The sequence below is a fragment of the Neodiprion pinetum genome, chromosome 4, assembly GCF_021155775.2.
Source record: "Neodiprion pinetum isolate iyNeoPine1 chromosome 4, iyNeoPine1.2, whole genome shotgun sequence".
NCBI lineage: Eukaryota > Metazoa > Arthropoda > Insecta > Hymenoptera > Diprionidae > Neodiprion > Neodiprion pinetum.
This window is the reverse complement of record NC_060235.2, coordinates 25,659,364-25,677,340: the sequence shown is the minus strand read 5'-3', so window position 1 is coordinate 25,677,340 and position 17,977 is coordinate 25,659,364. Positions and strand designations below refer to the sequence as shown.

Here is a 17,977-nt window from a genome sequence, read left to right as displayed (position 1 = left end):
GGCAGCCGTCAGTCCAGTGTTCCGCTGCAACGGATTGCAGAACCCGGCTCAAACCTTTATTTTACTATTTCAATATCACCACCCGAGCCGACTCTCACGCGTCGTTTGGATTTTCCACCCTGTCGCGCAGTGTCTGCAAGCAAGATGATGCTCCGCTTCGTCCTCTTCGCTCTTTTCGCGACATCTGCACTCGCAACAGTCCGTAAGTAGAGCAGATCTGTGATTTGCGATTCATCGTGCACTGACAGTGAGAAAATTATCTCATATTTAAGGGGGTACACGAATTTTGAGATATCATGTTTTGACAACCAGTGCGAGTCTTTTTACTGTTCATTGGAATTAATTGATTTGAAGCATTTTTATTGACAATAACGTCAATCATTTCACTCCGAGGCATATTTTACACTGTTAACCATATATCAGAAACAATATTATCGGACAGTTTTACCTCTTCACCACGATCTTATCTTTTTTTAATAATTTGATAGAAAAATCCGGTAAATTTTGGGTGAGAAATCGAATTAAAATTTTAAACCGTTGCCATTTTGTTATAAAAAATTGTCGAGTTGCAGCGAAGACGATAAACTATACCAAGAATACTTTCGCCAAAATTAAACTAAACCTCTTTAAACTGTTTTTGAGATATCGCGGGTACCTCAAAACGTGTCACCAAGTAAAAAGGGTGACGGAAATGTCAATAATAATGCATCCCATTAATTGATTCTAATCACCGCAAATATTCGAGCGAAGCCCGATTTACGTATACTTTTGAAAAAGACTAAACTCAATCGAATTGAACGGTTGAATATCGAGACATAAATTTTCAAAATTCACACAATGTTTCAGCCGTTCATCCTCGATACATACCCCCATAAACTAATTATATTTGAGCTGAAAATTTCGATCGCAATTTGTAATAATTATCCAACGCGGTGGATCAACTATGCGAATAGTATCGATGCCCTTTCGTGCACGTAAAAATCACTAAATTCAATATAAAAAATAGCTAACTCGTCTCTAAAAAATATATAGTCAAATTTACCACGATAAATTCCGTGGAAAGTTACCGTCACTCGTGTGCGTGCAGTGACTTTTCTCGTGGCATAATATATATTATAATATACTCGTACAAACGGGAAACCGGGAGATGCTAGTCAGCGAATGTCACTGATTAATATTCAAAGTGCATATTATGTTCAGACGTTCTCAAGGCTCCTTTGGAATTCTTCTTTCCACTATAAACTTTGCAATCAGTCTCATCTTGTGTGCCTTCAGGTGCACTCCGCATTCTGTAATGCTTAAATGCGTCAAGGCTTAGCCTCGGCAGTATGACCACGTTTTTGCGCTATGCCAACTTGAGCTTTATTTGTTGATCAGGATTTTGCAGCCACGTGCTTTCTTAACTCGTTGCAAATTATCGAAGCTTTCATTTATATCTGTACCGCGCGAATTTTGGTAACGATAAAAGTTCCGGTTAGGGGGAGAGAATTGTAATTAATTCTATCTTTGCACCGCATTTGGAACACAAAAATCTCTCTGAGAGATGATCGCTTTTGGACATTCAACATTGGTTTATTTTTTTCATACGCAAAATCTTAATTATTGTTCATGAATTTCCGATCACTGTTTCGATCAGCTTGCGACACAGTAGCGACGTAGCTTCCATTCGTATCATAGATGAGAATCGAATATTAAATTCCTATTCAAGAAGAAAGAAGTAGTTTCATTTCGAACCTAATTGATAGACGGAATTATGAAAATCTGTTACGAAAAAGAAATGTTCTAATTTGAGCATGTGGATTACCTTTGAAATAATATTTATTTTCAGAATCGCATATTTGAAGCCGATTCAAGAAAGCCAAAATGTTGTTAAATGCGAAGACATTCACAAATAAACTCATCATTTCACGGATCTTCTGCTAATTAGACGTTTCACGAAACATGAATGCACATTTTGTGGCGAATAAGCAATTAATTATGCAAGACTTTGGTTTGCAGGATTCAAAAAATAACTGTAATTCAACGGTGCGTAAGAGAAGACAGAATTGGTTGCAGAATTTGGTTCTCAGTGTGACACATAACTAGAATTCGAGAATATCTGAACCTTATTTCACCGCGTTTACGAAACTTTTGCCTAGCAATTTTTTTTTTTTTTTTGCACATCAATATCGAGTGCCCGACTGAGATCGTTATTGCAGATTTAATTACACACTCCACGCGCAAATCGGTTGGCATGAAAACCGTTTTACAGCTTGGTAATCGAATCAGAAGCTGTACTTAATCCAGTTAAGGTAACCTAACGAATGTTTCTTTTTACAGCATCCTACATAAAAGTTTGTGGGCGCCAAAACCCTAAACTGAACAACTGCGTTCTGGACAGCGTGAGCTCGATGACCACCAAGCTGAAAATGGGAATGCCTGAACTGGATGTCCCATCTCTTGAACCCTTGACTCTCGACAAGATCATACTTTCGGACCACAGCAGCTTGAGAGCGATTGCGACGAACGTCAAGCTCTTCAACTTATCCAATTTCATATGCAAGTTCCTCCACGTCGATTTGGAAAATCAGACAATCGACATGCAGCTCACGTTCCCCCAGGTCAGGCTGGAAGCTGAGTACAACGTGACGACGAAGATCGTCAACGTGCCCATCAACGGGATAGGACCGATGATAATCGTTACCGGTATAGTCTTCCTTCGATATTTATCCTCAGCTCTTGTCTGAATCGGTTTCGGGATTGTGATAGCATTACGAAATTATACGCGGAGATTCCTCTGCGTACGAAATCGAGATCTCGATGCACGAAGGCCTTGGAGCCTCGGGTTCGACATTTGCAGTTGTGCAATTAATCCGCGTTTCGTCTCGATCGGAAAATCGTTGCACCTTCTAACTTTCAACCGCGTGACGCGTGATCGCTGTAACTTAGACAATACGCATCTGGATGCCAGAAAAGTATTCCCTGAAACGTGAGACACTTTTTCAAATTCATCGTCTTCGTTTTGGGAAATTTTTCAAAACGCCTTTGAGGATGATTGTTCATTTTTCTTTCTTTTCTGTCGTCGAGTGAAATTAAAAGGAAATCTAACAAATAATTCATTCTTGCCTGGAAAATTCTCAGATCTTCAATTGAAGTACAAAATAAGGTAGTAGGATTACACGCGAGTACAAATCGCAAGACATATAAGCAAAAACTTGGTTATTCTCAATTTGTAACGTCAGTCTTTCGCTCACTTGTACATGACCTCATACTTCTGCTCTGATTGTTTGTTATCTTCGTTGTTAACACTTAACAATTTTTTTGACCGTTCCAAAGAAATTCCCACTACGCTCTACTAGTCATATCATTAACCAATTACTGGTTCTAATGTATCGAGTTATGTGCAATCCAATGTTATCATATAGTATCCTAGAATGCTCGATCAATTCCCCAATACGTAAGCAAGAGTTCATTCCGGTGCGTGTTGTTGCACGGTAAAATTATCTCTGTAATATCCAACGAGTTTCACGTGGCACAGAACGAAAACAGAATTAAAAACGTCAAATAGTATTCGAATAACCGAAACGATAATAACAACGTTGAATATATTAGTTGTTTAATTGTGAATTGTGAACGCACAGTGAAGTCAGTCTGCAAATCTCAAATATTAAGCAACAAAAAAATTATTTCGATCCCATTACTCGCAGTTCTTTTGCAACGTATTTAGCACTTCCATTGAAGTTGATCGCTGCATTGTCGACGCTTCGATAAATATCCTGAATATTTTTTTTTATAAAAACTAAACAATAATCATACGCTGTCTTGTTGAATCTTGTGAAAATATGCGAAAGTAGCGGTGAATCGGGCGAGTGTAAAAATCTGAAAATATTGCGCAGAATATATTTCGATATATGTTAAAACGTTCTAAAATTGCAAAGACGTCAGTCGCTGCAGGTATGAAGCCAAAAAGTGTGTCAGACCAGAAACACCACCCGTATAAATATGCATATTATATACATACATGTACATATTTTTTTTATTGAAACGGATAATTTCATCAGCCGCGCCTAAGATTGACGCAATAAACATTATGCTGAATGTCAAGCAGCTCCGGCACCAAAACACACTATTATCAATTGACCGCAGGCAACCGTTTCTTGCGTAGCCTTTCGGCCGCTCAAATTCACACGTTGACCGTCAATATTCAAACATCTATCTCGTAGTGGATACGTTTCGTTTCTAACATACAGAAAAGAGCAAACGGTACAGGAGTACTCTTTGAAACATTCGGTTCGCCGCCATTTTATTACCATTTTATGCGAGGGAGCTTTAAATATGTCGCGTAAGGTTCGAAAATCTTTGAAAATTGACACGGGAATGACCAGAGATGTTTGAACGTTTTCTTTCAAAATACGCATTTCGTACAACGGTGTCATCCACCTTGTGATTTTTTCGAAAACGATATACACCTTCACGGATCCTGATTAAGACTCTGGCTGTGACCTTGGAAAAAGGTCCTGTCAACCGAAGCTTGTCGAGTAGCCGATAAATCATACCGGTGGCAAAACGAGAGGAATAAGATTAAATTATCGTATAATAATTCGGGTCAACTGTCACGGTAATTTAATATGCGTTCGATAATGATCACAGGATCTGAACGCAACCTTGTCGGACTGCATTGTGAAACTCTGTACCTGTAGTTATTATCTGATGACTTTTTTCAACTCACGTATATTGCTGGAGATATGATCGATCATGTATCGATCACCGCCACTTTCAATTTTTCTTCTTTTTCTTCTACCCGGTGACCATCTCGAATATATGGAACTAGCTGAATCTAACAAGCGTGCGATTTAATTTAGTCAACATCGTCTCGTTGCGGTTTTTATCATATTTTCATCACTTTATCATCTAAAACAACCAACGTTGCATGACGTATATCGCGACAGTCTCAGGAAGCTGAATACCCAAATGAGCATAAGACAAATCATGCGATTCCACCAACAGATTTATCTAATTTCCACCAAGATTGTCGCCTGCTCGTCAAGTAGACAAAGTCAGCTTCGTCCGGACACTAGTCACTCCAATTCGCAGGGGTGTCAAGGCTATATTGCGTTAAGAATCTGAGGTATGAAAAATTTGATGGACCTGCATTTGAGGCAGCGGACTGATCAGGCAAGACATTGATGCGACTGCCACAAAAATCGGTCTATTCTCTCGTGAATTTATCGGCAACAATAAAAAGAAACAAACTAGTCCCTTTACATAAATTTAGTATTAGCCTTAGCATAAATGTGACATGATTGGTTTATCGCAGACGACGTCGAGGCCAAGGTGGGCATGAAGTTCCGACTGGTCGACCATAAGGGGGCAAAGTTCCTCTACTTCCCTACCATGACGACGAGCCTGCTTATCAAGGACTACACGTCGCACTTCACGCCTCGTCCGGGACCAGACGGAGCCTTGGCTGAAGGAATAAACGCGGCCCTGCAGGACAACCGAAAGGAGATAATCCCGCTGATCAAGCCGAACCTCGAGCAAGTAATCACCGAGCGCGTGCTTGAGCTGTCAAACAGAATTTGCAAACACTTCAGCTACGACGAGCTTTTCCCCGACCGAATGTAGGAGAAGAGTTGATCGGAGGGCGTCGAAAAATGTTTACTCGCAAGGATTCAGCGAAGATTGCTCATTGATGGGTGGGCAGCTTGTACAATAACTATCGATAACCTGCACTTTCTTGGGTATTCGTTTATTCGGACGGCAGGTCTTCAACGCGTTTTATTATAGAATGATTAACATGCGATGACAAACTCGTTGCTTACGTGAGAAAGCTACGCCTCGCGAGTGCGTTACTCAAATTATTATTTAGGTAGCGTAAAACTCGTTCCTCCTTACGCGTAAGATTCGCGCCGTTTAATGCCATTGTAGATTTAAATTAGAGATAGAGGTATAACGACGTACTGCACTTGTTGATTTGTAAGAAACATGCGCCGAGCTATGGCCCAACAAATAAAATGGAGAAGAAAAAAACGGATTCGAAAAAAAATTAATCGTTTAACTTGCCACCCGCGTTTACTATCCGGTAACTATTATTATACAACCAAACCTGTTCTCCTCGCTCCATAGGTTTTTGTTTTTATTTCCTCTCCATTCCTTCGGTTCAAGATTATTACGCATAATCACCCGTTGATCATTCGTGTTCGGCGGGTCTCCTCAGATTATTAATTGTCTTATATCTATGCATCGGCTTGTTATTCCGCTGCTTGTGCACTGCCATTTAACACCTTCGAAGAGCATGCTTGTTATTTTTTTTAATATTATACGCATATCACCCGGCGGCGATGCAATTATTTCATCATCTTTTTCTTGTCGCAAAAAGATTGTGGTAAGTCGATCGTGAACTACAAAGTTCACGTAATCGTTTGACTCGGTAAATGGTAATGGGAAAAATTTATTTCACAGAGTATTCTTAACCCAATTATATTGTACGCATTATTCCTATATCTGTCAATATCTTACAGGTATGTATAATGACAGATATTACATGCTCTTTAAGTATAAAATTTACCTGTACCTAGAACCATAATCTATTTATATATTAATTATATATATTTTAGTTAATATCGTCAGTTCATCGATATCTTATAAACTAATTTTCGAGGATTGATGCTCGTTCAAACGAACCTGCATGTCAAGTGCATGTAATAGATGAGGATTTCAAAAATTCTCCACGTCATTTAAGCCGCGCGCTTTATAAAAAAAAAAAAAAAAAACGGTGATCGTTATCGATATCTTAAAAATTTCCTACCTCAATGTTCTATCACGTCGATCTTTAATTGTCCGGGAACAATTGTTTGTACGTAAAAGGTTCGACGATTCTGTTAGAAATTTCCAGGAACGACTCCGACAAAGCCTTCTCTATCAGAGGCTTCAGTTCCCTGATGAAGGCGTCGAAGTTGTTGTTTATCGCCGCGTTCACAACGTCGCCAAGGGTTCGCTCTCCTCCAAAAAGGTTCTCCAGTCGGAGGTTCCCCTTGCCGATCGAGATCTTCATCCGGAAATCTGAATAGTACAGGTGATCCTCGCCAGCTTTGTCCTTCCGCAACGCTCCCTGCATACGCACTGCTCCGGTACACTGGGTGAAGTTACCTTGCATTGGCCCCGTTCCCGATATCGGAAGCAGCAACACTCTTCCTGCGATTTCGTACATGCCGTCTATGTACAAGTGCGGTAGATTGATGTCCACCTCAAACCTCAACTTGTCGAGGTCGATTCTGCAAGAAAATTGTCCTTGAGAACAGTATACGGATTTAATTTTTAAGACCGATACTTTGGTCCGTTTTCTTCGACACCCGAAAACAAATGTTCAAGGGCGAATGATATTAAACCAAAAGGGAAACAACAACCCTTTTTTGTATATTAAAAATGAATCTGAGCACATTTGATTTGAAAAATGTTTCTATAGTTAGGACGATGGATATTGTTAAACCGATGTTGTTGCTCCGATTCTAATGTCTTTGTACGCATTTTATTCACCGCAAAGATCTTCAGAGATCACTTGAAATAATTTCACATAAGTAATCAACTCCAGCAACAAAATCGTTAAGAATTAGATTTCCGCGTTACAATTATACTGTAATCTAAGATTTGAATGGTTTTCAGGTGATTTTGGAGCAGTGAGCGAAATGAGCTCAAATTATTTATAGAATCGAACCAAAAACACAAGAGGTTGATCATTTTGAACATTCTAATTACCATACCATTTATCTAATTATTGACATTTTAGATTTCATTAATTTTCATTATCATTGGCGCGATAGCATTTTGGGAAAATTTGTACGGTTTTTTTGATCAGACGGTCTAGTTCGCCCTGTTGACCTTCGATATCCTGCGACATGGTATATCATTTGCGTAGTTCGACCAAATGATATTGGTTTAAATAAAGATCACTTGCACCTAACAATTTTATTCGAATCCCTGCAGTCGATGTTTCATTTGATGAAATGTATCATTCAATAAGCCAACTGAATGCTAAATGCTGAATGATATTTTGCATCATTTGCTTTTCTTTGCAACTACTCGAATATTTTTTTGATGACGAAGTCTAATTATTATATAACAAACCGTTGTATTTGTTTATTTATTAATTTGATTAAGCAAAATATTAAACTAAATAAAACCAGGAACTTGCCCGTTAAGATTAGTTTGATGAATTCTGCTGATTCGAACTTAACGAACCTTATTTTGGACCATATATGTAGAATGTAATTGCCAATTGTAAGGGGAAGTGTTTTTTTTAATTCTTATGCTACATTTCTCCCATTTCAATGTATAACTCGGGCATCTGTCCGATTAATTGCGGATTTCTGACAATCAAAATTTTAACCCAACTAATAGCACATTTATTCATGAAATTCTCAAGAAAACGGGTTTTGTAAGCCATAGAAAAGTAAAATCCATTTTAGAAAAAGAGCTGGAACAGCATAAAGAATTTTCACCAGGTAAGCAAACTCTGTAGAAAGTTCTGTACAACCTTTTGCACAAAATTCTACAAATATATATGCAGCGAATTTTTACCGCCATGTGTGGTGTGCGTTTGGGATTGAATGATAGCCAGTAAAGTGATTTATTGAATAGTAGTTGCCACTTACGTTACACGCGGAGACAAAATTGCAAATTGAATCGTGACCATTCGAGGAACGTTTATATCAATACGCATTGAATCCAAACTACGTTACAGGCAGGAGCGACATGGCGCTGCAATGAGCAATCAGCTGATAGCACAGAGCTGAATTACGCAAAGAGCAGAGCAACAAAAACTTTACGCAAGATGTTAGAGTATGATTTTATGGTATTAAGTCGACACAGAGGAAATTGTGTCAGAAAAACGGCTCTTTAAGTTGAAATCAACAGAATTGAAAATCTGTTGTTTCTATTTGCAATTAGAGATGAAAATTCAAATGAAGAAAATTCTGCTCTCAATGACTATAGAGTTTAGACAGATCGTGTTATCGTTCCTTTTTGTTAATGTCGAAATGGTACCCACACGGAACACTTCATCTATTAGAGGATCCACACAAGATCCACAGCTCTAGGAAAGATCCATGTCTGTAGCGGATCTCTAACAGACATCTAGAGAAGTCCACAATATTTACGATCGGATCAAAACCGATGATGGATATCCATTGGATGCCTGTGAATATTCATGCACATAAGTGGAAGTACCAGAAACAACCACCAGGCGGCGAATGGTCGCTCTTCTCTCTCGCCATGAAGGCGGTCTCCAAATTATATAACCCCGCAACAATTCCGCCGTTTCGGTGATGACAAATTTCGCCCGGTATTCACGTACTTGGTCGTTCTTGAGTGCCTAATCTACATTTATTACAAGGTGTACTCGTACACGCGATAGTTTCAAACATTTTTCATAATACCTCCGTTAGAGGTAAATATTCCATGTGGGTATCATTTCGACAGTTCAGTGCTTGGAATTTGGAACAGAACATAACGAATTTAAACGGAATAAAAACGAACAAATAAATTAATTTAAAATTAAAACCGTAAGTTTAAACGGCACGCGTGCCGCAATGATCGAGGTCTCATTGCTTAACGGCTCGATGCTAATATGCTATTGTCTTGTACCATCATTTTCATTATTTCTCTTCTGCAAGTCTTATACGCGATGTCCGATTGTTTTCTGGGCATTTCAGTGTTGTGTCAGGGACGCGGCACGCGCGTGATACTGCGACAAGAATATAAACGAGATGTTTACCCCTCGCATGCTGCCACATATTTAGCACGCGAACCTTTCTGACTATGGGTGTAAATCGTTGGTGTATATTTGCAACGATGTTGTGCGTGTTTCAATCTCACCTGCGAATACTTTCAGGTAAATAACAAACAGAATGATAAATTCACACATCCAAAATAGTACTTTTATCTTCATTAATTGTAAGGTAAATTAACACTTGTATTTATTGTCAAATATTGAAGACAACGGTGATGACACCTTAGCATATCAGAATATTCCCCATGGCAATATTTCAAATTGAAAATAAATGGATTTTGAAATTTCGACACTAATTGCATCGGTCACAAAAGTACGCATCTCTCGTCTCGTTTCCATATTTGACCGGTCATTTCATTGTTATTGAGTAAATTTTGTACTAGTTCCCCCAGACACATTTTTTGTTCCGTCTCTTTATGAAAAAACATTTGTTTCAGAAGAAATCTTTCGAGGTTCTCAAAAGTGAAACAATTTTTCATCAGAAAACCTGTCAGCGCTGTGGAAAACCTGTTCGAGACTTCGTTTCATGAAAATAGTAGCTATCGAGGTAAGGTACTAAACTGTCCAAGCGACGATAATTTATTTCATTTAACATGATAGAATCTGTGTTCTTGTTAATATCTATAAAATGCATGCCTAGATTCACGTTAGCTCCATCGATAAAAGTATAGAATAGTCGTCATTTACTATTATTAGAAAATTTTTGTGAGCACCCTGTAAGCCCGAGTATCCCTAAATTACGCGTCCAATTGTCAGTGTATCATTTGTTATTCGTTTCCGTAATCTTCGCGAATTTATTCTGACCTTGAAGATGAATGCAAACAGCGATCATTGCAGTTGTGTGCTCTGAACGATGGCGAGTGACTATAATTTGCGACAATTTACTACTGACCGAACAAAAATATTACAATCACGAATCGGATAGTTTGCGTTGGGTTTGCGGTATCGTCGTTCGTAGGCAAAAAATTGTAATAGCACAGACGAAATTTCTGAAAATCATTCTAAAATTCGAGAAACAAACTGAAGCTTACTTGAGCCTTTTGACTGTGAAATCGCTGGCTCCATAGGCGTGGACGTTCCGCGCCGAGATTCTGATTCCTGTTCCTTCAGCAGCGACCAATTCCTTCAGGAGCAGAGGCTCCAGAGATGGTATGTTGCGCTCTGGAACTCCCTTCACCAGATATGGCCGAAGGTACTCCACGCTTTGGGATATGCAGTTCTCTACGTTGGGATCCCTTCGTTTGCATACGTGAATGTACTCCGCTGAAACAAAAGTGCGGAAAGATTGTCGGTATGTCGTGGATGTTGAGAATTAACGGGCCGTACCGTCTGGATCAAAGCTTAAGGAAAGAGAAAAAATCCGTTGCAAATATCTTCAGCAGTCTTATTAGCGCTAATGATGAGCGACACGCATGAAATAACATCGTTACCGTGTAAGAGACATGATTCTGACAAAATTTGAATAACGCAAGCTAAGATGTCAACAATATAGAAAAAGATTTTATACTTAAAAACGTTAAAAATTATTAAACTCTGGTCTTTGATCCAGGTCAAGCGGTTGTGAATGCATTTTGCTTGCTGACCAAACCGCTACAAATTTTATAAAAAATGTGGAAAAAACTCTCATTATGTTATAATTATAATCTATAAATTTAATCGTAAACGAAGATCAGGCGTACTGTCTTTAAACGGATCTGTTTTTATCTATTCTGGGGTTAGCGATTTGGAAAATATTCTTCGAGTGGTTTCTAATTATAGAACCAGTTCTCAAATTGTTCACATCTCAACTTTTGCATCGAATTTGCTCAAATTCATTTCTAGAACATAGCAGGGATGTTTCCTTCAATCGTGTTCAATATCATTGTTGCAAATAACATTTCTGGATATTTTTTAAACAGACCCATTAATCCTTCATGTCCATAGTGTTCAAAACCCTATGTTGAAAGAAGTTTCATGTTTTTCTCAACGCTGACAATAGTCTGCATAATTTCTCATCAGGACTGCCCGTCAATGAACCTTCATTGCAAATAGTTTCACGTCCAAGTTTCGTTGCCACGCGTTATGATGTGCTAATAATAACCGCATAGTAAAGTTTCCCCACGTCTTTTGCCAGGGCCATGAAATTTAATATTTTTGAAAAAAAACAAATAGACATTGGGTTGAATTCATCCCATGTCTTCTATATACTTTTCCCATCAATATCTCTATTTTGTCGAACAATCGCTTCGATTTTTCTTCCGAAATCACTTTGCTTGTCATTTTGTATATTTTCGTAATTCTAGGTTGAATTCTAACCTCGAGAAAAAATTATTCTATGTGCGAAACACGGTCCTATTTTTTTTTCTAAATTACTGCTTTGCATCATCGCAAAGGAGTGCCAGTATGAGACACGGAAAAATTCAATTGTACAACGTCAAAGAATAACGAAAACTACGTGGTTAGTATAAAAATATAAAGGAATATTAGTCAGAAGTGTTAAACATTTGGAACAAAAAATCGAACGGCGTCGAGAAATGCAGAGAAATCAAATACTCGGTTTCGTTGAAAAATTTCAAAGTCTGAGGATAAAACTGCGGAATCCTCAAATTCCCGCAACTATATTTTGCAAAATTATGACGCAAAGAAACTAGGAGGGAAAAAAATCCAACAGAAAACCATTTGCTGTTGTTATTTCGGTAAAGAAAGGCACCGAAAGTTCACTTCATCAAGGTCTGAACGGTTACAATACACTTTCAAATTTATAGTTTTCTCAGCTATCGGCTGTCTAAATTTAGCCAAAGCATTTCACAAACTCGAAGAACAGTCGCAGTACTTTTCCACTCACGGAATTCAACGGTGAAAAACAAAACGAAAATACACCTTAATCAAAACGTATGAGGTGTGCGTTTACTTACGAAGGTTAACAGCGGAAGCTCTCGTTACCACTGCGAGAAGCAGAGCGATCGTCAGAGGTATCATCTTCGATGTTCGATGGAAAAAATTAAGTGAAACTTGTGCAACGTAGTAAGCAGTTTAAAAAAATTTTTTTAAACTAGAAGAGAAAACAGTGCAACCTCTTCGGGCAAACTTTTGGGACTGTCAGCGCTGACCAACGATCGTCACAATAGTTTAGAGCATTATGGTCTTATCGCAATTGAGAAACTTGAAGCTTGCCCGAGGACCTTATAAGACCTCCCTGACTCCCACCACCTGCAAATAGTACGATTGTCTCCTGCCCCAAGCATCGGTTAATGATGGACGTAAGAAACCGAAGCGTCCGAATGCCGGCGATGAAACGGGCCGAACCCAGTCAACGTCAAAATCGAGTGATTCGAAACGTCCCTTGAAGATGGCGATATTACCAGGGTGACTGTCAGCACTGCCTGTAAGGTCTTTTTTTACATTATTATTCTTTATTTTTGTGTTATCCGACGTCAGAACACCTGACTTTGTCAAATCTTATATTGTTACGGAAATCCGATAGATTGCAGTATTTAGCAGCCATTTTTGATCGGTGTTTGGCAAATTTGTAATTAAACGATTGATTGATAAAAAATCAAGAATTACAATTTTAAATTGAGTTTGAAAAGACGATCAATTGCAAATGATTTTGAAAGCAATTCACAACTTCTTTTCAATTAATTACCTATATTTTCAATATGCGATTGATAGATTCTTGGTTTATGTTCCCAATGTGCGATCGATTGCGTTAGAAAAATATTTTTATAATAAAACAAAATCGATTACCGTCAGGTTTATCAGCATAGAATAAACTTTTGTAATTAATGACATTCGGATAAAAATTTGTGATTGAAAACAACATTGGTATATAACGAATTACAAGATTAACTTACAATTAAAACAAAATCAACTACAAAAATAAAACTAACGTATATCAGTCGAAACGAAACCGATTAGAAATTATAAAATTAACTGACATCCAGTTTTAAATCAATAATTTACATAAATTAATTTCAAATTGCTTTTTTAATTTGTAGTTAATGTTGCTATCAAATACAAATTACTGTAATTTTTATTTTTACAGTTATAATTTGAAATTCAAATGAAATTCAATACTCTCAAGTGATCGTAATACGATCAGACGATAACCCATTCACAATACGGCAAAATTCCAATCAAGTTCTAAAACATATATGCCTGAATTACGGGACGAAACTGACGAATACCCTTTTTTCTAACCGATGTTGATTTTTTTTATGCCCTGAAATTCGGCTTTCAATTCTGGCTGTCGCGAAAGTTTGGACAGAAAATGGAAGCCGCACGCTGTCCGAATTCCCGATTGACTAGGCCTTCCTGGTTTTTCTTGGTTTCGTTTCTCTCAGCGACCTTAAGTAATTGGGTTATTTATATGATCTGAAAATTCACGCGATTCACCTTTTCGTTCGGGGCCCTCAATGTTGCGGGGACTAGGTCTTGAACTCGCTCATTCGGAACAGTGGTTGTGTTTCAATCGCGTTTCGAATTGTACGAAATCAAGGTGCAGCTAATCCTAACGGCCGAATAACGCTAGAGAGATTTATTCTGACGTGATGAACAGCCAGGTGAAAATCGTGGCCGCTAACTTTGTTTTGTTACTTGCGTACCGCACAAAAAAATTAATCAACGCAGACTGTGTTGCGGTTATTCATTAGCTATTTGAAGACTGTGTCTCTGTCATAAAGAGCCAGTTTTACTTCTTTGTATAACAATGTGTTTTTCTCGTTGAAATAATTTTTTTAATCCGATAAATACGAATAAAAAAATTACAAACAGTTTAAAAAGTTTTTAACATATTATTGTCATTTCATTTCAGCTTAAACTTTCAGCTTACCATATTTTACTAGATGTGGTAACCAAGAAATTAAAAATAAATACCTTTATGAAAAAAAAAACATCATTCGTCATTTCCAAGCAAATTATATAAATAAACGCAAAAAAAATCTCGGTACGGATATTATTATACTTTTGGACATTTATTTTCATTATAAAACATCTATTTACTGCTCATTAAATTTCACTCAATTTCTTCAGCTTTAGAAAAACTACTTTGATGTGGCGGTAGGTTTATGTACAAGTGCAACTATAAAGATTCACCTATCGTGCATACCTAATTTTTTTACGGACATAATGTGTGTGCGGATATGATGCAGGAGAAAAACATTCAAGATATACGTCATAGTTTGTCAATCTTCGCTTCGGAATGACAGCAATAATCCTTCACAACCCTCCAGTATCATCCTTGACAATGAGCGGAATTGCATGTTTCAATTGCATGCAAAGTAACACAATTTAACTACTTTGTTCTTCGAAAATTTTTTACTCCGATCACCAACGTCAGATCATATACGAACGAGACGCTCAATCTCAAACATATGACAGGTATGTAGTTGGAAAAATATTTACAATTTTTTTTTATGAAATATGTCCATTTCAACTTCTTTATAAAGTAGTGCTTTTCAAAATTTTCACACAGGAATAAGATTTTTTTCCATTCGAACGTCAATCGTAATCCTAATTTACTTTTCGAATTAGCTTATTCGTCGTGTTTTATTTTTTACAAAACTTGAGCAATATAGTGCTTGGACGTAATATGAATACAGTACAATATACGGCATATGTAGGCACGAATCACCTAGAAGAGGTCAAGACAATAAATGTCTGTCAATTTACGCACTTTTCTCTTCTGACTTGAACTTGACGCAGGCACTCGTATCATTCACTCGCTCATATAGTTAGTGAGAACAAGTTTGGTCGAACTATGCGCCTAAGAAGATTACTCTTTGAAACGTGACTTTGCAACCGATGTGCGAGTTAATTGCGAAACTTATGACTCCAAGCAGTCTTGGGGCAAGCGAATGGATTTGTTGGCAATGGAAATCTCACGTGTTCGAATCCTGATCGCTTTATATTTTTCAGACCCACATTTTTTTCAGATAAAATATATTCCTGTAGAATTTCAATGCAGTCGTGCTTTGATCACTTGAAATTGAAAATCAGCATGAGCAATAGAAATGCGCGACAAATTCCATTTTCACAGCTCACGTTTATCAAATACAAGTCAAAATTACCGGTGTGATAAAAAAAGGTACTCGTTACTTTGGACATGATTAATGTCATTCAAATTCATTTTTTAAACTCTGACCATTATTAATTGTGTTATTTAAGTGCTCGGTTGATTAAAAATCTTGGGTTTGTGGGATTATTTATTATATTGGTAATAGGTAATGCATTACTATCTGAATTATTATACTCTCACAACCTTGGTCATTTGTCGCATCTAATTATTCCGAATAAGTAGAATAATATAGTCACGAATCCAGACACTAATGCAATACTTTTTGAGAACCTCAAGACATTAAACAGGCTTTCATATGAGAGGAGAATCACACAGAGTACCAGAATAGGCACTATTCCTTCAGTATGGGGTTTAATTTTCTTCAATGAATTTCTGAATTTCTGAATCCGTGAATGAACGCCGTGGTTACGAAACTCACAAGCTAGACGTCAAGTTGAAAAAAGTACCTTAGTAGTTCAGTGAATTTTTCGAAATCGGAGACATATTCATCTCACGCTTAAAAAATGAGTTCGTATGTTTGAATAGTGAAAAACGAGGCCGTGTAAGATTCCGATTTTTATAAAACTACCACGTCTAAATTAAGAAAAGTTTACTGAAACATAAAACCTATCGAACGAACATCAACGAACAATCTATAGGCAAGAATGAAATAAATTAAAAGAAAAAAAAAAAAAAACATTATGAAAAGCAGGTCATCGACACGCACCATTTCTCAGTTTGGAAGGAACGTCGACATACTTGGGTTTCAAAATTCGTCTGGAGATATGACTGACGCCATTTTCTAAGTATAAGAAGTTTTCCTTCTAAGGCCAAGATGATATCATGTACAGTACGTGTCTGTTATGTGAAATTACTGGGTAAGCAATTCCGTGTCGGACACAATTTCCTGGTATACCCTGTCATTGTGTCTGTCGTAATGATTTCTCCAAGTTCCTCGACGTGATTCCTATTGCATAACGATCGTACGTTGTGTGATAAACCAGCCCCGGTCATTCTTGAATCCGTCAAGTGTTATTGTCGTAGTTCAAAACGGTGCCTAAAACCATGCTTAAGGATGCATGTTGAATATTTATTGTGCAAAGTACTAACTATTACATACAGTATCATCGTTTCACCGAAAAAACTTCTCGCGTGGAACGCTGGGTAAAATAAGAAAAATTTGAAAAAATTTTACCGAAAATCTGCCGAAAAACTTGTCACAACTTTCCAGTGATTCGAAATAATATATTGGTTGTATTTGTGAATTCCTACCCAAGTTTTTATAAAATACTTTACTCGATATTTCCCTACACTTGGAAAAAAGATTTGTTCGAATGGGAACCTATTGGCAAATTTGCTTGTTCGAATCAAAACTTTATTGAGTTGATATAAATTTTCATCGAATTAAATCAAATTTTCTCATCCACAGGAAGTGAATTATTCAATAGCTTCATATTTAAATGAAATCCTTTTGTTTTAAAAAAATTCATGAGTAATTTCTTTTTGAGTCTAAATTACTGTCATTGATTGTTCGAACGACAGACGAATTAACAGATCATTCGTTACGGAAGTTCAACGTATTTTTATTGAAATAACACAGTATTTTTTACTCTCACAATATTTGAAACATAGAATAAGAATTTTATTTAACTGGAGTGAAATTGCTTCGACCCTAGGAAAAAAAAAATGAATTCAAGTCACCCCATTAATCAATTACTTAATTCAACCAAATCTTTCAAATTATACGAATTAATGCATTTTCGATATCTAAAATAATTGATGCACTCGTTTGGCGATATTTTTCTTGTTCCATAAAATTGATATTCTACTTCACAATTCATAATCCCTCCATCAATTTTTCTATAAGCTGCATAACTTGAGCACACATTACGTTTACACGTCGCAATGCGGAAAACGCATTTTTCACAACTCCACGAACAGAATAATCACCATTGCGTTGATGTAAAACTCATGAAAATTCCGCAGGTTGTTTGAGTGAAAAGCATAACTCGTACCCATCTTCGAACAAGAAGAACTTCACGGACTTCCTAAAATTCTGCATTAGCATTTTTAACGTCTTCTGGAAACTTCTCGTCGTACTTCCAGAGATTCGCTTCTATAATAATCGGAGGATCGCTAAACATTTGGAGAATATCAATTTATTTTTCATTTTATTG

At 37.2% G+C, this 17,977-nt stretch overlaps 2 protein-coding genes across 2 annotated transcripts; one reads left to right on the top strand and one right to left on the bottom strand.

Moving 5' to 3' along the window:
* Window positions 1–4: 4 nt before the first annotated feature.
* LOC124216668 (circadian clock-controlled protein daywake) lies at window positions 5–6,975 on the top strand. The gene is made up of 3 exons (XM_046621472.2): window positions 5–202; window positions 2,320–2,685; window positions 5,297–6,975. Exons 1-3 carry the CDS (start codon window positions 145–147, stop codon window positions 5,602–5,604), a joined length of 732 nt encoding a protein of 243 aa, XP_046477428.1. The 5' UTR covers window positions 5–144; the 3' UTR covers window positions 5,605–6,975.
* On the bottom strand, window positions 6,411–12,909 carry LOC124216665 (protein takeout-like). Its single transcript, XM_046621467.2, has 3 exons — window positions 12,661–12,909; window positions 10,798–11,029; window positions 6,411–7,253 (listed from the first exon to the last, which is right to left on the bottom strand). Exons 1-3 carry the CDS (start codon window positions 12,722–12,724, stop codon window positions 6,812–6,814), a joined length of 738 nt encoding a protein of 245 aa, XP_046477423.1. The 5' UTR covers window positions 12,725–12,909; the 3' UTR covers window positions 6,411–6,811.
* Window positions 12,910–17,977: the final 5,068 nt, after the last annotated feature.

Bases quoted from the DNA above. Each gene is read 5' to 3' on its own strand.
- LOC124216668 (XM_046621472.2), top strand. From the start codon at position 145: ATGATGCTCCGCTTCGTCCTCTTCGCTCTTTTCGCGACATCTGCACTC. The intron at 203-2,319 runs GTAAGTAGAGCA...TTCTTTTTACAG, and splicing joins ATCTGCACTCGCAACAGTCC to CATCCTACATAAAAGTTTGT. The intron at 2,686-5,296 runs GTATAGTCTTCC...GGTTTATCGCAG, and splicing joins ACCGATGATAATCGTTACCG to ACGACGTCGAGGCCAAGGTG.
- LOC124216665 (XM_046621467.2), bottom strand. From the start codon at position 12,724: ATGATACCTCTGACGATCGCTCTGCTTCTCGCAGTGGTAACGAGAGCT. The intron at 11,030-12,660 runs GTAAGTAAACGC...CTTTTGTTTCAG, and splicing joins AGCTTCCGCTGTTAACCTTC to CGGAGTACATTCACGTATGC. The intron at 7,254-10,797 runs GTAAGCTTCAGT...ATTTTCTTGCAG, and splicing joins TTCACAGTCAAAAGGCTCAA to AATCGACCTCGACAAGTTGA.